The 24,710-nt window shown below is 46.8% G+C and overlaps 3 protein-coding genes across 3 annotated transcripts in view; 1 reads left to right on the plus strand and 2 right to left on the minus strand.

The window, feature by feature from the left end:
• Nucleotides 1-3,257: 3,257 nt before the first annotated feature.
• Nucleotides 3,258-6,195, plus strand: LOC128268531 (probable ATP-dependent RNA helicase DDX27). The gene is made up of 2 exons (XM_053005655.1): nucleotides 3,258-4,328; nucleotides 4,543-6,195. Exons 1-2 carry the CDS (start codon nucleotides 3,258-3,260, stop codon nucleotides 6,109-6,111), a joined length of 2,640 nt encoding a protein of 879 aa, XP_052861615.1. The 3' UTR covers nucleotides 6,112-6,195.
• On the minus strand, nucleotides 6,188-19,199 carry LOC128268530 (uncharacterized). The gene is made up of 10 exons (XM_053005654.1): nucleotides 18,747-19,199; nucleotides 16,376-16,484; nucleotides 15,917-16,290; nucleotides 15,154-15,273; nucleotides 14,972-15,066; nucleotides 12,267-13,625; nucleotides 11,601-11,706; nucleotides 10,851-10,928; nucleotides 10,413-10,566; nucleotides 6,188-7,603 (listed from the first exon to the last, which is right to left on the minus strand). The coding sequence occupies exons 1-10, from the start codon at nucleotides 18,849-18,851 to the stop codon at nucleotides 7,341-7,343; spliced, it is 2,763 nt and encodes a 920-aa protein (XP_052861614.1). The 5' UTR covers nucleotides 18,852-19,199; the 3' UTR covers nucleotides 6,188-7,340.
• A 1,755-nt stretch (nucleotides 19,200-20,954) lies between these two features.
• The window catches only part of LOC128267649 (patronin), a 39,714-nt gene continuing 35,958 nt past the window's right edge, over nucleotides 20,955-24,710 (minus strand). Inside the window, exons 25-27 of the mRNA XM_053004535.1 lie at nucleotides 24,182-24,376; nucleotides 23,775-24,057; nucleotides 20,955-23,699 (exon numbers count right to left, since the gene is read on the minus strand). Coding sequence (XP_052860495.1) covers nucleotides 23,555-23,699; nucleotides 23,775-24,057; nucleotides 24,182-24,376 — 623 coding nt within the window. The 3' untranslated portion in view covers nucleotides 20,955-23,554. The remainder of the gene's footprint in view (nucleotides 23,700-23,774; nucleotides 24,058-24,181; nucleotides 24,377-24,710) is intronic.

Genomic DNA, 24,710 nt, shown 5'->3' on the forward strand with positions numbered 1-24,710 from the left:
CGCGATGTTCCTGGGCTGTTTTCTTTTGTCGTCGCCGAAACGCACTACTACCGCGCGATTCCTCTTCAGTGGTGGACACCGTGGCCCGATGCCCTACCGATGTTACCCACAACAACAGGCGTTCAGCGTTCAAAATCATAAAACACGCGTACACCTCTGGCCAGTGGCCGTCACAAATTGGCAATAATTCACTCATTCACTCATTTTGTATCACATTTAAACACTATTTTCCGGTGGCGATTGCTAAAAGAGGGAAATAATGAGGTTAAAAACGATTGCCAAAAGGCAACAACTGTGCGCGACTGTTGCTTTGATCCGGGGGATGAACGGAAACCATATCGATTATTATTTTTATATTCCCGTAGTGCCCTTTGTGTGCGTGTGAACTTTTTGACGTCCGTCGTACACGCAATGCCGAGGAGTTGGGATAAGGCAAAAACAGGCAAGAACAAGCATAAACAGGCGACGTAGCATCAGAACACAAGCGCAGGAACAGGCTTTCACTTCACGACACCAGAACGGAGAAATAGCCAGCAACGGACGGGGAAAAACTGGCCCGAACTGGTTTTTTCACGCTCTTCGCCCAACGACAGTGCTGTCGGTTGGGCTGCTGCTGTTTTCGTCGGTTTGTCATCCACCTCTTGGTCAACGCGGGTGCGTTTTACAACATTTTAAACATTTTAAAGCATTGATCGCGATTTATTTTCCAAAAATGATAAATGAATGAAATATGGCAGAGTGTAGAATGGAGTTTTATGTTCGATTTTCGCCTTCGCTTCGCATCGCACTCTTTGATCGTAGCAATCACGTAAGAAAACGGGCTGCCGTTCAACGGCCGGCTGACTAAGAGACGTTTTATGACAGTTGGCTAGACAGACGACCTACACATGCACACCATATCACCACTACACGTGCACACTTCATGTCACGGCCTATGCGATGTTCGATGCGTAAGCAGGTGATTGAAACGGCTTTTCTCTTGTTTCCAGAGACAATCATTTCCACATTCGAGACGAAACATCGCAACATCGCCACCAACAATTATCGGCTGCTTTTTCACTCCATTGCAGCTTGTTCCACAGTCCCTTGTTTGCTTCGCACCCATACACGCTTACGGATCACGCATTCACTTCTGGGCTGCTCGGGGGTTTGTCGCGGAAACGGTGTCGCGAGGACATCTCGGAACCTCGAAAACGGCGAAGAGTTCGACAACTTTCGAGAACAGCCGATGAAACACTCTTTTCGGTATAAATCAGCAAACCACAGCGTGGAGGTCTACTTCGATCGCACTGCGGTGTGTGCGAAGGATAGAACTACGAAACGATGATGGGAATCCCCGAATGCTGCTATGCTTTTGGAACAGATTTTCACATCCTGTAAGAGCGCACCGACCTTACGCATTGAAACCTCACCGAACGAAGCATCGCCTCACGGTTAGCTATCTGAAAAACAAACTATTCTGCGACGATGATAACTGATTTTTGTGGTTTGCTTTTGCTTTCAACAGCAAAGCGCCAACCTCACACGCACACCACCTGAAGCCAGCAGGTAGGCATAGAGAAAACGATGTCAAAGCCGCACACACACCACCCGACTCGTGAGGCGAGAGATGGCTCTCATTTCGATCGATTATCTGCCTCTCGCTCTCGCTCCCAACGGTAACTGCGTTTTCTTTTTGGCTTTCTGTTTTACTTGCCGCGCGAGCACTGGACAATGTGAGAGCGGCGCGTTTCAACGACTTTCTGGCTACGGTCAAACAGCAGAAAAAGAGAGAACCAACCGCACGAGCACGGGTGCGACAGAGCGCGCACTACAAAGATGGACGCAACTTCTCGCGAAAGACACTTCGCTTCTACACGGCGCGGCTGCTCACCGCCGCCGCCGCCGTCGTGCTGTTGTTGCTGTTGTTGGTGCTCGTCTGTAATTTCCTTCTCGTACGTTCACACAGAGCTTGCTGCCATCTTTTTTCCCTGTGCCGATTCTTCTTTCTGCCTTGCCATTCATTGAAAACGGAATTCACCACTGCGGTGTGTGCGGCAGAATCACCATTTTGCTTTCTCGACCCTCGGGGACGCGAAGAGAAAAAAAACTTACAAAAAGACACCCGAGCACTGCACTTTGCAAAAGGAATTCCCCGGTCACGATGTTTTACTTCCGGCACCCGCGACTGCAACCTTCCGCACCTATGCAGCCGTGTCGGCCCCGATCAGGGGCACTGGTGCTGGAACAACCTATTTCATCACCTTTTTCGCACACCCCAAATCGTCGCCAATTTCGAGAAACGGTTTTCATAGCTTGCTTCGTCCGATTCACACAACTTTTGCCCGTGTTCTCATGTAACACTGGGTGGGCTACCTACACACAATCACACACACACACGGTCCAAGGCACCTTTGCTGCCCGTTGTCAGCTGGACGAACTCTTCACCTCGAAAGGCTGCAAAAACGGAGCAAATTCTTACCCTCAAACGCATGCCACACCCACGGTCACCGATTCACGTTCACACTGGCCACGAAAAAGGGCTATTGAAGTCGCGAAATAATGATTGCACTGCGATAGCAATGGCCAAGAAGCATCCGAAACCTCATATCGTTAACTCTTCCATACTTCTCTTTTCTCTTGGCCGAACTGAACTGTGTGTTTTCACACAGCGCCCCGTTTTGCGGTCACTCGCCATCATCATTCACGCTGTCCCGCTTTGTCGTACATGTATGGGGCGGCTTGTTGGGTCATGCTGTTTCGCTTCCGCACACAAGTGACGGTTCGAAGGTGCTCATTTTTACAGTTGCTGAATTCGTATAACGCCATCTCTTTCTCACTACTAGAGATGAAAAGAAATGGAGAAACAACTGACAGTAGCACAGTAGGACAGTTGTTTTGACATCGAAAAAAGCCGATCGTTTCAGGGACAGAATTTGGCTTAGGTCTGCTTCTTAGTACATTATATTACTGAATATTGTTTGCATCTGATTGATTTATTTCCCAGTGAAATACAATAAATTACATAGTGGCTTTCTGTACTGACATCATTCGAGCACTTGCTGAACTCGACTGAGATCCTGATTTTCGAGCAGCCGTTCATTGTGCGGGTTCATTTCGAGCAACTGTTCATTTCAGCGTGTTAAAATTTTGACATTTGTCCGTTTTGTAAACACACGTGCGTTCAAAAGAGGTTTGTTCCTCGAAAAAAGCCAGTTTTCCGCACGTTTTTCCGCCGGTTTTCCCTTGTTTTCATCTTCCTTACTTGTGCCACAATAATGAAAAAAGACAAAAAACAAAAACCGACCGCTGGGAAAACGGCGAAAAAAGTCGTCACTCCGGTGGCGGCGACGGCTTCCGGCGAACTGGAACCGGGTTCCGTGAACCGCGAGATGGATCTCATCAAAACCATCAACGAGGACGACGAAGTGGAGGATTTTTCGGAAGAGTCCGACGTTGAGGTGGACTATCAGCCGACCAAGATGCGGACGGCCAAGAAAGGGGACTTTGATGGCAGCTTTCAGTTCGTGTCGTCGGTCAAGGAGTACAACCACGACACGTGGGACGATTTGATGCGCTTCGTGAAGCGCAAAAACCGCGGCAAGGTGGACGACAAGATTGCTAGCGTGATCCGGGGTCGCACACAGGAGGAAGCGGATGCCCTGGGGGAAGATGCGGACGGCGGTGACGATAAGGCTGCGGTGGCGGATGCGGAGATCGATCTGTCCGACGACGAACTGAAGCACGATTACATGAAGGTGAAGGAGCGTAAAGGCAAAAAGGCACGGGCGGCTGCTGAGAACGGTGGGAACACGGAACCATCGGTTGAGGTGAAGGAGGAAACGGAGGATGGCGCCAAGGATTACTTCGAGGAAGCGGAAGGCACGAACGAACACATCCAATCGTTCTACCAAATGGACCTTTCGCGACCGCTCATGAAAGCGATCGGTGCGCTGGGCTATATCTATCCGACACCGATTCAGGCGGCCACCATTCCGATCGCACTGCTGGGGCGCGATATTTGCGGTTGTGCCGCTACCGGAACCGGAAAGACGGCCGCCTATATGCTGCCTACGCTGGAGCGATTACTGTACAAACCGAACGCGGCCCAAGCCGTGACACGCGTGTTGGTGCTCGTGCCGACCCGTGAGCTGGGTGCCCAGGTTTACCAGGTGGCCAAACAGTTGACGCAGTTCACGAACGTCGAGGTGGGCATCGCGATCGGTGGTTTGGATGTGAAGGCGCAGGAAGCGGTGCTGCGGACGAACCCCGACATCGTCATTGCCACCCCGGGACGGTTGATTGACCACATCAAAAATACGCCCAGCTTCTCACTGGATTCGATTGAGGTAAGGATCGCGCCAAACGGCCGCGGCTTCCGTCTCCGACTTTATGATGAAAGTTCCTTGCGCTCAGAGCGACCGGTTACCGGTGACGCCTTAGGGTGAAGTGACCCCGATCGCCGAGCGATCGTCGTCTCACCGCTGATAGAGCAGCACGTGACAGTGGAGCTACCGCTTGGTACTGGCCGCCGCGTAAAAATGCTTCGCTTTCTGTTCGCAGATCCTGATTCTTGACGAAGCCGACCGTATGCTGGACGAGTACTTTGCGGAGCAGATGAAAGAGATCATCCGCAGCTGTTCGGCCACCCGGCAAACGATGCTCTTCTCGGCCACGATGACGGAAGAGGTGAAAGATTTGGCCGCCGTGTCGCTCAAGAAGCCGGTCAAAATATTCGTCAACAACAACCAAACGGTCGCGTTTAACCTGCGCCAGGAGTTTATCCGTGTGCGCGAGGGCCGTGAAGCGGATCGTGAACCGATTCTGGCCGCCCTCGTTTGCCGCACGTTCCACGACCACTGTATGGTGTTTGTGCAGACCAAACGAACCGCCCATCGGTTGCGCATCCTGCTCGGACTGCTGGGCGTAAAGGCGGGTGAACTTCACGGCGATCTGACACAAGCGCAGCGTCTCGAGTCGCTGAAGGCGTTCAAGGACGAACAGATCGATGTGCTGGTCGCAACGGACGTGGCCGCCCGTGGTCTCGACATTAGCGGCGTAACGACGGTCATCAACTTCGTGATGCCGGCCACGATGGAACACTACATTCACCGTGTGGGCCGGACGGCGCGAGCCGGTCGGGCCGGTGTCTCGGTGTCGCTGGCCGGCGAACTGGAGCGCCGGATCGTGAAGGACATCGTGAAGAATGCGTCCAATCCGGTCAAGAACCGCATCATTCCGACCGAGATAGTGGACAAGTATCGGGCCCGGGTCGCTGCGCTGGAGTCGGAAATCGATAAGGTGCTGGCGGAGGAGCGAGCCGAAAAGCTGCTCCGGCAGGCGGAACAGCAGCTGACCAGTGCGGAGCGTAAGCTGAAGGGACTGCCGGCCGCGAACGCGGATGGACCGCCCCGGGAGTGGTTCCAGACGTTGCGCGAAAAGCGCGACGAAAAGTTCCGTCTCGAGGGTAAGGACGCGGCGGAAGAGAAAGAGAAGCGAGCGGCCAAGAAGCGGAAGCGCCGCGGCAAGGACGATGATGACGATTTCGATCCGGTGCGCTATCACCAGGAGCGGGCGAAGAAACCGAAACTTACGCCGAATGCCAAGCACCCGGGTGGCAAAGCGGCGAGTGCAGGAAAGGCAGCGGCCGCGGACAATAAAACGCCCAAACAGCAGGCCAAGGAGCGTGCCCTCGAGGAGCTGCGCAAGGTGTCGATGGTGCAGGCGAAGCTGGCCAAGATTCGTAGCCGGCCAACGCGCGTCACGGCCACCGACGATGGTGATGATCGGCGGCCAGCGGCGGTCAATGGCGCAGGTGGCGCAGGTGGCAAGCGGAACAAAAAGTCGAAGAACTTTACCCGTTTCGAGCGCGATCTGACCGACGTGGGCTCGAAGAACGTGAAAAAGCTTCGGTACGACGCAACGAAGAAACAGAAGATGGACAAAGTGGACAAGCGCAAGATGAGCGGCGTGAAGATTAGTGCGGAAAAGTTCCGCAACAAGCAGGGCCTCAACAGGCACAACAAGGGCAAAACGTTCGGCCAGAAAGCGCCGAGAGCTGGCGGAGGCGGCGGCGGCCACAAGGGAGGTGCGAAGGGCAAATTTGGTAACAAGGGCGGCAAGCGCAGGTGAAGCGCTCTTCGGATCGGATGTGTTACGACGACGATTTCAGCATGAAATAAAGAACCGATCGATCCTTTTTCGGTCCAAGCATTTAATGTACATATTATATTTTCGTACCTTCCTCACATAATCTAATCTGTTGCGTTTGGCCGTCCATCGGTCAAACTTTGCCTCGCATGCTCCTTCCTCCTAGTGTCTATTACCTGAATAATGCATGATAATATACCTTTTCTTTTTGTGAAAAATGGCCAATAAAAACTGAAAGATTCCCATCGCACACGCGAGTGGTACGAAGAGGCGTATACTATTAATCAATGATCACTAACGAATGATGGAAACATTAATAAAACACGAAAACTCAAGCAAAAGATACAAAACGGCCGTCACGGGACACCTTAACCTACGAACGGAACCGTCCTTTTTGTCCTCTGAAATGCAGTACATTCTCTACAGTACCACTACAAATGATAGGAGCCAAGGATCGTCGTACTGTTCGAGGGAGCCAGGTGCCCGTAAACAGCACGGATAAAAGATCAGATACTATAATTAAAAAACGTTAAACAGGGCAAACCGCTTCTCAATTACCGTTCGTCTTGGTGGATATTGGCCTAACGGATTGCCCCCATTAGAGTAAGAGTATAAGATAATGTTGTAATAGAATATCTTTGTTATAATAGTTCCTGTTCTGCTTTGTAGCATCCTTCACCTGTGTTATTGTTCTGGGATTACTTTTTTTTTGGGTTGGGACCAGAGAGAGATAACTAACGGACTAACGGCACTCGCATTGTTGCCAGATTCTACCGGATTTACGAGACCACAACTCTCGTCGTACACTATAACGCCACCATCGACCGCCTCTCTGTCTCTCTTTCGCTCTCAGGTACACGTTTTCGATCGATCTTCTTCTATCTTCCCTATTTACAGAACGACGGCTCCACCGGGGATCCGGGCACCCGGTCGGATGTTTAAACTAAAGAAAACGTAATTGTTAAATTTACATATTGAGAGCAACCATTGATCCATTGATCTTGCATCGAAAGGGTTGGATTTGAACTTGGTACGTTTGGTTGGATGGTCCTTTGCCATGATTTAAAGGATCCATTCGATAGCTCGACTAATCACACTACATCACTTGGACGGGCGCGGAACTGCAGCGGTTTGTCCATACCCAGGCTGGCTGTACTCTGCGCACCCCTATCGATCTCCTAGGTGTGCTCTCTGCCAAAGATCGGGACCGATTAGGCAACCAGTGAGTTCTCATCGCCGTAATAAGCACCAGCATTCGGATCCATGTTTAGTAACTCATTCAAATCGATGTAGTCTCCGCTGACGATGGTTCCGTCGGTTCCGATCAAATTGTTGCCACCGAGCAAACCGGATACATCGTTTGTATCGCCGTTATGCGCGAGCCCATTCAGGCCGATGGCGCCGTTGTTGGTGTTGTTGCTGTACAAATTACCGTTCGAATTACCCTTTCTGTAAGCCATGATTTGTCCTCCTGCTGATTTGACCAGTTAGTGAGAAAAAACGACAAAAAGATGAATAATTAGTAACTGTCGGATATAGAGATGTTTGATTGTTTAGAATTGGGGTTAATAATGTCCACTTGAACGGTAAACTCGCATTACAGATGTCGCTATTGAAGCTTTGGATTTAATTTGTTCGTTGTTCAAGGATTAATTAAAATAGATGCCTTATAAAATAATAAAAGCTCTTATTGTTCTCACTGCCTTTGCTTGTTGGCAGCACACAATAGCAATCTTAAGCAATATTCAAACCGATGGCCTATGCTTCGGGATTAAGAAAGGTCCTGGCTATATTTCCTGACTTGTCCACCATTCGTTCTGTAACCATTTATTCGTTCCAAACACGAGGCACACATGCATATCATTCTTTAGTTACGAATTTATTTCTAGATTGCTAATTAAATGGTACTGAATGGAAATGCCTGATGTACCATCTTCAAGTAAAACGATCGCAAACATACGGAACTGAGACATTTGCTTTTAAAACTTCTTTCAATAGATTTGTCCCTTTAATTCACATTCTTGCTATCTCTTTGCCTGCGCAATACCTTCTCTTCCGGGTACACAACTGGGGAATAAGGAATAGGACACTTCGGGAAAGATGACAGGAGATGAGGAGAGAGATAATGTAGTGTTGTAAAAGATACGCGTTTCTTTTCGTGTTTGTGTAAGTATGTAGTTTCAATCAAACGAAACGGAACAAAAGTTAAACAAAATAATAAATTGCCCTTCGTTTTTTAGATGGTGAATGCAAAAAAGTAATATACTACGACAGTACCTTGTGCCCAGCAGGTGACCGTTCGCGAGTTCTGTGTCCGCGTATCTTTTCTCTAACTGTTCCGTGACCGAGACCTCCTTTCTTTTCTTCCTTTCGCGCGCGCGCTTTACTCAACCGCCACCGACGACGACGACGACGACTAGGACGGAGGGGGGGCTACGGCCACGACGAGGATTACGGCGACGATCACCGACGGAGCCATTCGTCCATTCGTCCATTCGTCTACACCGTTCTACTTTCTCTAGCCAACCGACCAAATCGAGCTCTCCTCAACCAACGGCAGTCGTCTGCAGCACGTGGGCACGCCTCATCATTATTATTCTCATCGACAACACAACTGTATAATGGCATCATTAAATTATCAGACAGCAAACTAGTGATTCGAAGGTGCACATTATCAAAAAATCTTGGAGCTTGGGAAGCAAATGAAACAGCTTTCTTCCATCTTTATCGACACTTCATCGGTTCACATTACCCCCGGGGCATTACCCTTTTATTGATGATCACAGTCGCGATCGTTGGAGGTCGATCTCTCAGTGAAATCCTGCTCTCAAAATCCTATCATCCTCTTTGTTCCAACCATTTCATTTCATTTCATATCATCCCCATCTCATCATCAACCATATCTTTGCATCGCAACAGACATTCCTGTGGAAAGGAAGAAGGTCAGATTGTGATTAGAGATTTTGTGAGTTGGCAGGCAAGGCAAGTTGGATTATTTTGTTCAACTGTGGCAGGTTGGCGGAGGACAGTATCTTGCGAGGACGGTGTATGTATGTGTATGTAGATTGCTCAGCAGGGTTTTAGGGTTTAGTTATTGTTGCGTAAAAATGAATATCATGGTACGTCCTAGCCGCCGGCACCAGCGCACCTGGCGGATCTTATTAGAAACTATAGCTAGAACGACGCACGCACATCTAGTATCCTTAGAGAAGATGGAAAGCGAGAAACGGGCAGTTCGCGACAGACAGTGGAGAAAGAAAGACTTATAATTTTTGAGCTCCTCCTCCTCATTCTACTATCACATTACGGTGTAATAAAAGAGGTTCTACAAAAAAGGTTTTTAGTTTGTCGCTTACTCGAGAGTGAATAAATTTAACAGGTATTATAAAAATCCTATAAAAGTGTTCCTATCCCATGTTTCAAATATTGTCTGTAACAGTTCTGGCAACAAGTTGCCAACATCATCCGGGTGAATGTATTAAACAATAGGTTACAACCTTCAAACCCCGTCCTGCGCGGCACACCAAATGCGGTACCGAAGACAGAAAGTCGAAACGTGTTTCGAAACAGCTTTTAATTTTAAGTGAAAACAACCAAAGCTCAAATAATGATCATGCGTTTCCCGTAGCATGAAAACCGGGAGTTCAACTTGAGGAAAATGATTTACAGTTCTCTGATGGAATGTCTTTATTCTCGCTCGTGTAGACGTGAACTGAAGGATCGAGCCGAAACGCGCTCGATCACGCGTGGAATGAGAACCATTAAAGAGAATAGAGAGCCATGCTTCGCAAGAGAGTCATGGCGAAATGGCGAAGTAGCGAAATGGTGAAATGACAGTACGTCAAATTCAAATTGTAACGGCGATAGTATACAATATACCGAACAAATAACTAATCAATAAACGATATTAAAAAACAAATTTCTTAATTAGGTAACATAACTAACTTATTAGCTATCATTGGGAAAAAGATCATTCTATCCAGAACAAAAGCGTCTAGAAAGAAACGATACAAGGGAAGCGAAAGGAGGAAGGAAGTGGAAAAAGGAACAAACTGACCGATCGGCAGTACAGAATCTCTTTCTTGTAGACGCTAATGCGACATGTTCGTTAAAAATAGTGGGAAATATGTTTCAAAAGAGTGGGAAAATATGTTTTTGATCTTTTCGCCACACAAACTAAAAGCTGGGCAAAAAGTCCCGCATCATGAAAAAGTTTGAATGACTGTTTGATGACGGAAGTCGGTAACGGCCGTTCGCCCCAACCGGTTACCGGCCTAGCGTACCTGGGGTTGGACTGTCGGATGATGCTGTCGACTTTTCATTGCTGCCTTGCTGTTGTTGCTGTAGCTGTTGTTGCTGCTGTTCGTCCGTCATCAAATCCGGCAGATTCATCGGAAAATCATAGTTGAGCATATCCTCGTTGTTGTTGTTGAAAAGCTGCAAAACACACCGAGAACATGAAAGTGTTGTAGATGAAGGCGGAAACATTCTCGAAAACGGCCGAAAACAACTCTAACGATCGATTGGGGCGTGTTGCGAAACATTGAATGGTGATTGAGTGTTTCACGGTTTGAAGGTTGATAAGTTTTTGCATTCACGACGAACGATCGTCGTCAAGTTTCTCGTTCTTGCTTTTCGTTATCCGTTTCATGTATGCCCGCGTGTCTCGTGAGCCACAGGACCGGACGGTCTTAGTGTCTAGTGCTTACATCGGTCCTAACCTTATTGAGGGTATCCTGATCGAACGGGCACGACGGGAAGTACACTCGACCGTACGGAAGTGTCGGCGAATTTGCCGTCTGTGTGTGCGTCGTCGATCATCATCGATCGGGTTCGGGATTGTTCATGTTTTTTTTTTAAATTTGTGTTTTTGTGAAGATGTTTATGATCCAATTCCGCCATTTGGGATGTAGTAGTTGCTCCACGATCATCAGAAACAGCGCCATCATCGTCAGCATCAGCATCATCGGCGCCGTAGGAGTATTCAGTGTAGTACAACAAGGGTTATTGATTTATACCAAGGCATCAAATTCAAAAAAGGTAAGTTTTTGGATTGATTATTCGGTTTCATAGTTTGTGCATAGATTTAGGACGACATTTGGGTTGACATTCATATTCGGGAGAGAAGAAAAAATGTCAAGCATGAAAAAGGAGTTTATTTATCTGAAAAATGGTTTATTTTATGTTCTGTGATGAAGCACACCAACCAATGACGGCTTTAGTATGTGTGCCATCGTTGTTTGAAAAGATGCAACAAATGGCAAGTCAACACAAAATAGTTGACCATTTGATTGAAGCTGCTGCTGATGAATTGTACAAAACCATTCATCAAACAACGCCCAAAAGAGATCGAATTAAAAAAATTAGTTTCCAAATTTTCAACTTCTAGAAGCTTGAAGTAACGTACGATCACCCATCCGTCCCGCCAAGTCAACTAAACCGCCCATTCTACAGCCTTTCGCCACACTTACCCCAAGCAGGGCATTCGCGTCCATCTGATAGTTGTCGCCTTTCAGCAGCTCTCTCAGCGAATCGAGATCGGTCTGTACCGTGTCAATGTGCTGTCCGTATTCAGCCCTAAAACGAAAGCGCAACAAAGAAACAACATACGCACAGGAAAACGAAACAAGAACATTGATAGTGGAAGAAACAAAAAAGTAGAAGAGGTGCAATACCCTTCGATTAATTTCGTCGCTATCCCTTGGCGTACCGAGCTCTCCATTGTCCCACCAACAGTCTGTAAACTTAGATTCTAATCATGATTTTTTCGACGATCAATCATAATGAAGTTGGGGAATGACAACCCGAGAAGCGAACGAAAAGAAGTAAATAGTCAAAACGGATCACTAAACATAGTTAGGCTCTCCCTAAGACAGAATGATCTCCGGGAGAAATGGAGATCGTGGATCACCAAATGAAGGGCTGAATGGTTTTGATTTTGTGCATGCAGATGCAATCATTAATGATGGTTTGTAATGCAATAAACATTGGTGAATGGAGTACGTGGAGAGCTCGACTTTGTGCCATCTTTTGTGTGTACTCGGTAAAACCGCGGTGTTGGTATTTTGACGACGAAGGCAATCAAAGGGCGGTGCACCGCTCAGTGTGTCAGATTCAATGGTCACAAAAGTACTAACACCGTGTTTAAACGGGACATGTCTGCATCATTACTGACGAACTTCGATAGTTGTTGATCTTGCTGCTGCTGTGGTTGCATCTGGAGCTGCAGCTGTTGCTGCTGCTGATCTTGTTGTTGCTGGTTGCCGGTGGCCTGATTCAGCATCAGGCTAGAATCGAGCGAATTTTCATCAAACTCGTCATCGTGGGTTTCGGCATTGTCTAGCACATCGCCGGCAGCTGTTGGAACCTGCTGTACGCCGCCCTGTTGCTGTCTCTGGAGGGAGGCCTTCACTTCGTTGATGTTAACGTTCGGATTGTAGTAACCTCCGTCGACGAGGCTGAACGAACCGAGCATCGGCGATGGTTTGCCGTTTCCGTTTCCATCCTTCACCGCTACTCCAGAGCCCATCGTCTGATCGCTGCTATCCTCGAATATATCTCCCGGGACGACATCGGCCGGAGTCGGAACGAATGCATCGCCGAACGATGGACCAGCTGCGGCCACTAGTGGAGGCGATGGGCTGTTGTTACTGCTGCCTTGACTGTAGTTTGACGGTCCAGCTGGTGCCACACCGATCGGATCGCTGTTCGCGGCCAGCGATTGTTTCTTGCCGCTTCCTCCAACGCTAATCCTCTTTACTCCTTTGGAAATCGCCACAGGTGCTGTGGTAGATCTTGGGCCAGTTCTGCCCGTCTTCATAGACACTACTGCGGGTGCTGCTGTTCCCGCCGTCAGTAGACTTTTCTGACCAACGACGCTACGCTGCGGCCTGCCACTTCTCGTAGCCATCGTCACACCCTTGAGCAAGCTTTCTCCGCCTTTCCCTGCCGACTGCTGCTGCTGCTGTTGCCGTTGGCGCTCCCGTTGCTGCTTCAATTGCTCCTGCTTTTCCATCTCCCGCAGCACCATCGGCGTGTTTAGCATCATGTCGTTTTCACCGTCGTTCTCTTGATACAGCGCACCAAGCTCCGGGTTCGCCACTTCGTCCACATGATCTACCAGATAGGCGGCGTGTTGATCGGCGTCCTCGTCCCCGTACGTGTCTTCCTCCTCATAGTCGTCGGCACCGTTGACCGTACTTTCGATCAACTCGATCAGATTAAGCGGCGTCTGATTGGTACCTTTCGATCGGTTGCTGCTGCGCGGTTGTTTTGCCATCCTCGGAGCACTGTTCAACCCGTGGGAAGAGAATACTTCTTCGTTTAGGTCACCATCTTCGGCACCATTGTTGCCACCGTACACGGCTCCTCCGCTGGTACTGCTAGCAACGCTGCCAGTGGGACTGCCGGCCGAGAGCGATGGCGTGGCCGTGCGGTATGGCGAACGTCCCGGTTGCGACGACATCGGTGACGAGATCTCCGGTATTTCCGAATTCCTGTAGCACAACAGAATTATAGAAAATCTCAGTCAGTCTGGCCACAAAAAAAAAGTAATTCAGCCCTGTTTTTTTCTGAGGAGTGTTTAAGATGAGAGAGGTAAGCTTTGTTAAGGCATCGGTTGGTGGTTCCTTAAACATAATTTTCCCTACTTATGGCCTCACTAATTAAAAACGGAGTGTTTGTCGCTTTTGTGGTTTCTTACTTATATAATGCACAATTTAATTCCTACTATTTTAGTTACTAGTGTCACTATATTAATCATGAATGGGGATAAGAGAATATATGTCATGAAATATGAACGATCATCGTTTTATGGAATCAAAACAACATTAAACACTAAAATCGCGAGGATCCGGATACATCTCGCATTGAACCGTAGATTCGGGGTTTTGCAAAGTGAAACAACGGGACAGGAACAGAAAAACGAAAATATCCTCAACAAATCAACAAACTTAACATACAAAGCAGTTTCATAAATCGATACAAATTCTTTCATCGAAAATTGGGAGCGAAAGGAAAAGAAGGAAACCCAGCGGTCGGGAGTAAAGTGGCGCTCCGTTTTGGTGGCCATGTTTTCGCTTCGATCGTTACCTTTTCGCTTTCTTGACGCCGCCTGACGGTGCTATATTCTCCTTCACAATGCTACTACCATTAGCGGTCCTAACGATCGCGCTACTATTAGAGCCACTAGCTGAGGAGCTCCCCTTGCCAGTACCGGCGGACGATGAAGTGGGCACGATTTGACCGGACCGGACGGGGATAACTTTGACTTTCTTGCTCTTGTCTTGTTCCGACCTGCAAACAGGAGTGGTAGAGGCAAGAAGATGCAAGAACAAATAGAAAATCGCCACGGTACGAGCAGAAAGTGGAAAGAAAGTTTTGGGTCAAGGCGAATACTTGTTGCTACAACGCAGAGAATACGCGGCTGAAGCCAGACAGCCAGAAAGCAGAAGGGAAAACAGAACGATGTGTTACAAATGATAATGCAACAAAAACAAACACATTCGATTGCAACAAACTACAAATAAGCAAATAAAGTACGAACTACAACTTGTCAGTGTCAAGAAACTTAAAAATAATCAAGCGAAACTATACATAGAGGCTTTTCATTGTGATAAATAAATCAAAATACGGTACGGTCTTCTACTGAAACGGGACAGAACGGAAATATACTACGAGGTAGTGACAGCTGAGAACAATGTTCGAGATCGATCGTTTCGATTATTTGACCTAACTAAGACTGACCGCCGAAACATCATGCTAAAGCATCTACAAACGTAAATCATTATCTTCAATTTCCGAAGCGTCTGACATAAGACGATCTTCTGCGGATGTTACTTACAATAGATCCTGCTGATTCGCGTAGGCCACTTCTTCCAGTGCTTCGCCCAGTTCCTCAATGGTTGCACTTTCGGTAAAGTCATGTTGCTTTTTAACCTGAAAACGAGAAAATACACCATTGCCATCAGGGGAACCGAACAGAATGGAACAGATGCTTCGCAGCAGCATTTGTATGTCACTTACTTTGGCCTGTTGTGGTGCCTCGTTGATCATAAGCTGGAATCGGCGCTTGTTGTTGCCATTGCCCATCGTACCGAGGCCTCCGCGTGATGGTTGAACGATCGTGACCAAGAAATGGATGAGCTGAAGAACAAACACACATGAGTCGGGATGTTGTGCTACAGGCCAATGATCTGTATCGGATTATTCTGAACATTCCGAAGACTGCAGTATGGTGCTTGAACCTTTGTTCTGTGCGCGAATTAAAGCATTGCGTTTGACACGCTGACAGACGAAGCCCCAACTGAACATAACAGCATATCATGTGAAACGACCGCCGTGGTCGTTTCAAATATCAAAAAATTTGGTTTGCAAAGCCTATCCGAACCGAGAGCGGATTGAGTTCGAAAAAGAATTGGAAGTGGAAGACTGGTCAGCGCAATCAGATGAAATTATACGGCCAATAATCAACCCTCCGTCGTCGTTTATGGAAGAGAGACTTCACGACGCCAAATTATTCGTTCGTAAAAACCAACCGCGTATGGGTGCGTATAAATACATAACTTTACTTTTGAAAGATCGTTTGTAGGGTAAAGGCGGTCGGCATCTGCAAAAATCCTCTCCGCCGGGCCACGAGTGGAGCAAATTATCAACATAAAATTAAAATATTCAAATGCCACCGTGACGACACCAACTGATTCATTACACGCCGGGCCGGGCCGTCAGAGGGTTTGCGTGACAAAATATTGAGCTTGTAATAAATTCACACATTGACCAACCTACGTACCTTGTTAACAATCTGCTGCTGCTTGTGGTGCTTCTGGCGGAGAATCGCAATCTCACGCCAGAGAGCCTCGTTCTCCTGTTTCATCGTCTGAAAGCGGGAATCGAGTGAATCTTGCCGGCCACGCATGTTTTTCACCTCGCTCAGCACCCGGCTGACCGCTTCCAGCTTCATGGCGCTTTTGTCGTCCTGCAGTTGCTGGTGCTGCTGCTGCTGTGCCTGTTGCAGCTGCTGCTGCTTCGAGGTGGCAATCTTGCGCTTGATGTGCTCCAGCAGGTACGGATGGTCCTTCTGGAAGCAGGGATGGGTAAACTCCATCTCGTCCTTGTCGAACCGCAGGCCGCCATTGTCAATCGATGTGATTTTGTGGAAACCATCTGGAAGCAACAAAAAAACTCATTTGCATGTCGGAAGGAGAAATGGGAGAGAAAGCCGACTGGGTGGACTCAGAGTAACACTCACACATATTCAACTGCCGAATAAAGCTGGCCATATTGTTGTGTTTGTAGTTAAGTGGCAACAGTTCTTTGGCGAACTGTGCCTGATTCTGGATGATGAAACTGCGGCCATCCTGCAAAGAGAGGGACAAACTTATAAGCATTTGAGAGCTGTCTTGGAACGAAATTAGGTTGATTTCGTTGATTTCGTTGATTCGCGCCGAACCACTACTGATCTTTGAGAGAGATTACAGCTTATCGGACACGGTTGCCAAAAGTGGAATGTTGTCGGAATCAACGCACGAATGTCGCCTGATGAAGGAACGATCCGCGGAGTCCTTTTTCCCATTTACAACAGAGAAAAACATTAGAACAATTGTTTGGGATGATCGATTTCGTTCGCCCGATAATGAAGATATCTTATCTGTGAGGTAACTTTTTAGTAGAATGCTACATCGTCTGATTGACCAGAAAAAGGAAAGTAGTCACAAAAAGAAGCCAGAAAAACACACATGAAATAATTATCGTTGCTTTGCGGTCTGTCTCTGGCAGAACTTTGCCGCGCGTTTCCCGTCTAAGCTCGTGTTGATAAGGGAGGTTGTTGAGCTAATGCCCTTACTGGTTGACTCTGGTAGTACTGAATCATTATTCAGTACTCTTGGGCATGGTCCAACGCCGGACAAAATGAGACAAAATAGAGTGATGACACAGGGAAACATTGCAAAAACAATAAATCAACTCACAGCTCGTCTGCCCCAGCTAAATGCCAAAAAAGAAGATCAAAAACCTCCCTAAACCAATAGCGCGCCTGTGCGAACCGAAAAGTCTCATTTGGTAGGGACCAGAAACAAGTGCGCGGGTCAATTTGTAGATGTATTCAATGTTTGGTGCTTTCGCTGCGGTGGAAACTGTGCGCCACCACAATCAGCGGCCATTGGGCCTATTTTTATTCTCTGCCCGCGGCAATCGCAGGCCGGCAAATGTGGTTGCGTGTGTGTAGGTTGGACGCGACGCAATAGAACGAGAATTGGCCACCGGTGCTCGTGGCGGCAAAGATTATCATCGTCGTTAATCGCAGTATGATCCTACTATTCAGTCGACCATAGACAATAGTTGTGGGCAAATTTCCGAATGCCGAACCAGTTGGACCGGATTGATATGTTGGTTTACGAACTTTCTTCCAACAACGAAAATTTTCCTTTTCTTTTAGGTGTCATAGTTTTAATTAATGTCCTCTTTGGCTCACACCGTGATCGTGCAAAATGGATCCTCGCGATCCTGTATGCATACTTTCCATTTTCCATTCAAGTCCATTTTCAAGGACTCTTGATAAAAGATCATTTCCAGTAGCGTAGGCCAAGTGACTAATTGCCCCGAGTGCTAAGGAGAAGGTTGACGGTGCGTGTGGATTGAAATGTTTGCGATCGATTTTGATTTCACCCTCCGTCCGGCCGGTGGCGGTGGTGGGGGACATTGTTTCACCACCACAAACCACACACACACACAGTCCGGCCACAGTTGCGGTCAACCGCCGCGCGTACAAATCGATATGGTGTGGCCTATGACGTGGTGGTGGAACCATTTGCTGTAAATGATAAAATAGGTACAAAAAACGAAAACACAGCCTGCTGCGTTACGTAAAAAAGTGCTGCCAACCGGTAACCAACACACACACACACAGGTTTGTTGATTTACAGATGAGTGAATGATCGCAAGGAGGGGGACCAATAAAAGTTGCGGAAAAAGATAGGTTGCTTTTGTTGTATAAGGATAAGGCACAACAAACTGCTTCTCTTGCAAGGATTCGTTTCCGTCAGATATTCCAAACAATCATCAAATTCTTACGCACGCATTTCATCATCCCATCTGTACATGGCGCACGCACACACACACGTAGCGAAAGAACCTTCAACGAAGGACACGCGACGACGTCAATGGCGACTTGATGTCGAGTCACCACCAGAAAAAAAAACGACAACAAAACAGGTAAGTCGCCGACAGAAACAATCAAAAACCGGTCACCAATGTTCAATGTTTTGCCTTTGGGCGATGGTTTACTTTGTTGTTTCACGAAGTAAGCAATGAACGAGTGAACCCTCTCTCTGGGTGAACGCGAAACGGATGAACGGCCGGCTGTGTTGAATTTATTTCGACAAAAACATACAGACGGGCGGCCATCTTTGTTACACTATTCCCAACGACCTTATGGGCCGCTTTCCCCACCTCCTGACTATTGCTTCGAGCTCACGCTGTCTCGTTCGCACATTCCGACACTCTGCCTAGAGCTACACCTCGCCTCTCGCTCTAGCAACGGCACAGAAAAAAAACAGCTGCGGATGTTGGGTGAAAACTTGCCCAACGAACCAACATTTTTTCCACAACAGAACAACACTCACCGTACTCCACGATATCAAATCGTTCGTATCGCTATCCTCGACCAGGCGCCAGAGTTTTGCCAGAAACGCTGGAACGCCCGCACCCGTTTCGCTGAACGTGTGCATTTTGCGCAATCTTATTCCGCTGTGTTGCTGCTATTGTTGTTGGTTCACAAACACACACACCGTGCTACACCACCTCGCTCACGTACGCACTGTTCACTGTGTGTCGTCAGACACATACGCACACTCAGGAGGTAGCAATTTCCACATCCAACAAGGGTGGACCACAAAAAGGGGTTACCAAGCACTGGTTACTGCACTTTGAACTGCTTTCAGTTGTGTTCACTCGGTTTCGTTAGTATATTGCGTCGACAATTTAGCTTCTATACACAGTGCGCACTGCACATTGAAGGAATAATAGATCACTTAAAACGCAGTACGTGCGACAATGATTTCAATGTTTCGTTTTCCAAGTTCGTTGAGAGGAAAACACGTTAAATTCGACGGGAAATTCTTTCACACGCGCACCACTCAAAAACACAACCACTTGATTTTTTGTGAAATTTGAAATGAATTTTTCTGTACTTTTTGGACCGATGAACTAGAAGAATAAAAACCTAACTTTTGAACCTTACCTTTGTTAACCGAAACTGACCAACTTTGCTCGTTCCTTGTCAGCTGTCAATTCGATTGATCCTTCGTTTATACCATCATGTTCGGGTGCTCACGAATGCCACGAAAAGCGTAAGTATCTCTTTTCAGTGTACATCAGACCAACTAATTTAATCAACTAATAAGAAATTTAATGATGAAATCTTAACATAAAAAACGGTGGTTGAATTGAAAGAAACTGAGAAAGATCATTACAAATGAAGGATTAGATTATACCGAAGCACCTATTCATTCAACGTTCGTAATAGAATCAATATCAATCGCTACCAATACATTTTGGGATCGGCATTTACGGCTTGACGAGGGATGTTGAATTACTTTGCCTTTTGGCCGAGCGACTCTCCTTGTTCCTTACGAATTGTGGTAATGTATCTGTGGAGAAGCCTGAGCCGTTGAGAGAAACAATGTAGCAGCGCGTTTGGGTAAACAATAAGAACGAATACCCGTTGGCAACAGTTATTGTTAGCAGAAGTTCCCGCCTCGGAGGGCAACGGCCGGTAATAAAACCAGTAATAACCAGCGAAAAAGGTTCCAAAGAAGAACTGCTTTCCATCTCCTTGTTTTATCTCGAGATTAAGTTGTTCCTATTACCTAGTCTACAACGTTGAGGACCTACCTGTCTATCTGGAAACGGAATCGTGAGCAATATTCAAAACACGGAGTTATTCTCTAGAAAAAAGCAGTACAATTAAGTTTATTGATCTTATTCAGGTTGTTGCTGCGTTTCAGGATGCTGTCGAACGTCCTTGGTTGTGTTGCAAACTCGAAAAATGCGAATATTGTTGGACAATGAGCACATTGATGTTGTTGATAATGTTGTTGATCGAGCGAAACATAACCAGCAAATTCAAGCGCGATTTGCGATCGGAACACAAATCCGGCGGAAACTTGCCCAACAGTTTCATCTGTAAAGTGTAATGAGGAGCATGTCAAAATCATTTTTACGAAAGCACATTTTATTTAAGACCTTAACCATATTTACCTTAACCTGAATTTGCTGTCACAAATTCTATGTTGGAGCGATAGCACACGAACAGGAATTGGAGTTCTGTAGAGGAGCGTGCGTGGAATTCTTACTCTACCACTAAGCAGAACAGAAAAGAACAAAGAAGGGTTGTAAGTTTCGTACAACTTTCACACCATTAACCTACAAATTTGTTTCACGTTGAGTTTTGTTAACAAATGATAATCGCACTTTCAAGTTATTCAGGACCACTCCGAGAAAAAGTCCACAAAAGAGACCGTTTTACACTAAAACACGTTTTTGCAGTGAAAAATTTGACAGAACCCTTCCGATTTGACGTACGAACAAACCCTTTCTGTTATAAAAAGATTTGTTTAGAAAGACAATTGTTTAGAAACCAGATGGCGCTCGTGCAGAAGAGGTCAGATTTGAAAAAGTACCGCATTTGAAAAAGGAATCCCGATCGCCTATCTGGGTGTGATATTTTGTCCTCAAGACAACAGCCGGCGGATTACTGAAATATTTTATTGATTGATTTAATTATCGTACATTCACAGGCAACAAAATGTGCAAGATTTTCCCTGCTCACTTCCTTACACTTTCACGTTCCTCTCAAATCCTGGAAGCGTAATAGGGAATAAGAATCTGGAGCAATACACGCACAAAACAGAAAGGGCTCATTCTCTATTGTTTTTTTTTTGTTTGTGCAACATAACAGCTCGCTCTAAATAGCACTAAACCCAAACGGAAGCTAAACAACTTGCACAAATAATAGACCATTTCGCTACCTTCGCCGGAGGGGTTTTGATTGAAATCACCAAACATTGTTTAACGTTTCGAAACGCCGTAACCTGTTCCTGGCCACTATTCACAGAGCGGAGAGTATTTTACAATAGTAACGACATAAAAATGATATATTACTTTGAGTAACACCGTAACTCCCTTCTCCCGGGCGATCGGCTTCTGCCGTCCTAAAGATCACTATATACTGGGGATTAAGGTTCATTTAGAAACTGCGTTTGCTTTCTTCAATTGAGGACATCGAGAGCAGGTGCGACGGAAACTGGTTTCTTATCATTGTAATCCCCTCACCCGGGGACCGTCGTCGTGACTATTTGGCTAAATAAATCGATTTTCTACAATGCATCTACCGCTAGACGAGGAATCGAATCGAATAAATTACGAAGGCTTCTATTAACCGCTCCGTCTGCTCCGGCATTCGCTAGTCGTTAAAAATGCGCACACACAATTTAACCGGAGGACTTAACCAAGAGGACGCAATCCATCCGCGTTGTCCAGACGTTTACTTTCCTCAACGCATCTCTCGCCACGATCGTGAATATTTTGGAAAACTTGCAAAAATCGTCCGTAGCACAACAATGCTGGCTAGAGAATTATATTCACAAATTTTTAGCTAAGTGATAGTAGGTTGTATTAAGGTTGTGTGTCCCTTCCTTCGTTCCCGTCATTGTTCCAATTCTGCTTTAGTACGTAGTACGATCCGGGATGTTGCTTCGCAAAGTGTAGTTTGAGTAGTATTGGCAAACTTGGGGTGTCTCATTCATCGTGCCACTTAGAAGCATATATTGCACCACGCTGCTGGTGAACAAAAACAATCGAAATGAAACATAATCAAAAGTAACCTAAAGTAACGAAAGCAAAAAACAACAAAAAAAGTTATTAATAAAAACGATTATATTTGTTCTTTTTGCTTTAACTTAAGTATTATAAAAAGGACATAGTTCTGCGTTTTCCACTACAGTTCTCTGTCGACTAATCGGTTGTTTCCGGTATCTTCTCCTTCGACTGTTATCATCCTTTCGCCCCCACAGCGCTCGTTATTTTTCGTTAAACGTGATCAGCCACCGTTTGGGGGAGGGTCTCGTAAGTGACCCTGACCACAACTGGACCGATTGGAAACTTAAGCGACTATTTTACAAAAAAGACACTAACAAACGCACTAAGAACCGCAGGGGGATCGATGTTACTTGCGCAAACTCCGCCTGTTTCTGTCGATGTCGACCCTGACCCTGTGAGGGAGCGAGCGGGTCTGTGCGGAAGGAATCGTGTTCTTGGGGGAGCCGGGTAAAGAATCGATCATTTAACGGTTCAAATTATTGTAATAGTTAATAATAATATTAATTTAATATCTATGCGAATTATTCCGTTTTACTTCGTTAGTCTGAGTCGCATGAGTCTTATAACCTTCGACGACGTGCTTTCGTCGTAGGTGAAAGGTTCAAAAGTTAGAGAAAAAGAGAAGAATAAATGAAGAAACAAATTAACGAATAATGATAGCATACGACGCTATTATAATCAGGGTGTTTAATGTTCAATCCACCGACCATCATCTCGACCATCGTCTTCCTTTAATAATGGTTGGTTAATAAGTTACTGCGGATTGTAATGCATTCACGTTCTGCCCCTCTTTATATGGTATGTTACAACAACTATCAGTTTGCATTCGTAATTACTGTCATTCCTAAACCATAGATTAATGATTTATAGCTACAAAAGAAAGGGGAAACCTTTACGGCAGAGTGTTGAAAATAATACGCAGAAGTTAACCAAACAGAAACTGGTTAAATTGTTCAACAAACGGTTTAGTTACGGAGGCTTCGGGTTCAAAAGGTTCCCATTCGAAAGCCCAGCAATGTTTTGGGGGGATGCAATCCGGACGTGGCCTTTGCCAATGGGAATGTCGGACGACGAAGTTCGTTAAACAAGAGAGCCCCCTAAAAGCTGACACTTTTTGACTCTCGTAAGCAAATGTTGTGTCTTTTATCAGAACTATTTCTCATCGGTTCGAGGTTGGTTACCTTTATTTCTATCTTTTACGTGTTGGAGCGACGGTTAGAAAAAGAAAAAAATCATCAAAAACTAAATCATGCAAACTTTTCCCTAAGGGAAAATACCAAAACTGTCATATACAATACTCATTAAACGAATACGAAAGTGGGGAAGGGAAAAAAACTGAGACTGATAACAGGAGGTGGGTGGCGCAGGGCGCAGTGCAATATATCCTTGGCGTGCCGCACAAGACGTTTACTTTTTACGGTGACGCCCCGGCGGATGATGACTGCGGCGGCGGCGGCGGTGCTGCCACCGTCCGCGCAAACGGAGTACACCCCTTGGTGGAGCTGGTGGTAATGATGGTGGAACAGGTCTGGGAACGCCGGAGCTGCGTCCCTCAAATCACCAGCGCCATGTCCTTTTTGCTCGGCAGGTTCGCCTTCTTGCCCTGCCACAGCGAGTTGTGTATCGTGAACGCATCGATCGTGACGGTGAGGTGTTTGGTGTGCACTTGGGTGAAACATTTAGCACCCGAATTGTATCTGAAAGAGAAGCGCAAAAAACGGCGGCGGATTAAACCACGGAGTACCACGCAAAAGCGGCGGAGAGCAACGTACTTGAAAAATTTGTCGAACATCACATCATCGACCTGGCTCGGTCCGGTGCCGTACAGCTTGATGATCTGCTCGTTCTCGGGCCAGTAGCCGTACAGGGCCCGGAACTGGCAGCCGGCGTCGCGGAACAGCACCAGGAAGTGCTTCGCCTCCGACCGGGCAATCTTCTCCAGCACCTTCTGCTTGGCATCGCGGTTCACTGCACCCGGGAAGACACAGTACTCGACGGCATTCAGGATGATGCCACGGTTCGACTTTGTTGCCGGTTGTTTGTACAGTCTCGGCCCTATAGAGGGAGGAAATTAAGGCCCGAGGGGATTGGTTAGTTAAATCAAAAAGGACACCGCATACAGGGTACAGGTAAGGATGGGTTAAAAAAAAACGGATGATCCTTATTCCGCGCTACAGACCACTGTAATCCATCATGGAGCTCGCGTTCGACGAGATATCGCTCGATCCGTCGTCGAAGCCGCGACGTTTCGTTATTAACCCGGGCGGCAACGAGCCTGGCCCGGAGGGTGACGGCAGATGCCGGCTCGATGGTCCCATTCCCGGCGACGGTGCTCGCCTCGGTGGTGTGGCACGTCCCAGTCCGGAATCAGAGTCTGGGGTGTCATGCGAAAGTTGCAGCACAGCACGCGAGAGTAGCGTTAGTAGCGATCGCAGTCATCCGACAGCGATTCGATTCCAATCGCAGCAAGCACACGTTCACAGCAGGCACACAGGCGCAATGAGTTTGTTCAGACAATTATTCATAGTGTGTGTGCCATGAAGATGGATGGTGAAGTGGAGGGTAGAAAGGTAAAAAATATGAGTCAGTAATTTTTCCATTTTGGTTTTTCACAATCAAGCAGATAGCAACGTTGAAGGGCAAGCGTGTTATCAGAAGGAAAGGAAGGACAACGGATTGGTTGAAGGTAAAAAGGTTAGGAGGCTGTC

Source organism: Anopheles cruzii, chromosome 2, assembly GCF_943734635.1.
Source record: "Anopheles cruzii chromosome 2, idAnoCruzAS_RS32_06, whole genome shotgun sequence".
NCBI lineage: Eukaryota > Metazoa > Arthropoda > Insecta > Diptera > Culicidae > Anopheles > Anopheles cruzii.

Bases quoted from the DNA above. Each gene is read 5' to 3' on its own strand.
- LOC128268531 (XM_053005655.1), top strand. From the start codon at position 3,258: ATGAAAAAAGACAAAAAACAAAAACCGACCGCTGGGAAAACGGCGAAA. The intron at 4,329-4,542 runs GTAAGGATCGCG...TTCTGTTCGCAG, and splicing joins TCTCACTGGATTCGATTGAG to ATCCTGATTCTTGACGAAGC.
- LOC128268530 (XM_053005654.1), bottom strand. From the start codon at position 18,851: ATGCACACGTTCAGCGAAACGGGTGCGGGCGTTCCAGCGTTTCTGGCA. The intron at 15,274-15,916 runs GTACGTAGGTTG...TTTGTTCTTCAG, and splicing joins AGCAGCAGATTGTTAACAAG to CTCATCCATTTCTTGGTCAC. The intron at 11,707-12,266 runs GTTAGTACTTTT...CTTTCGTTTTAG, and splicing joins ATGTCCCGTTTAAACACGGT to GGCTGAATACGGACAGCACA.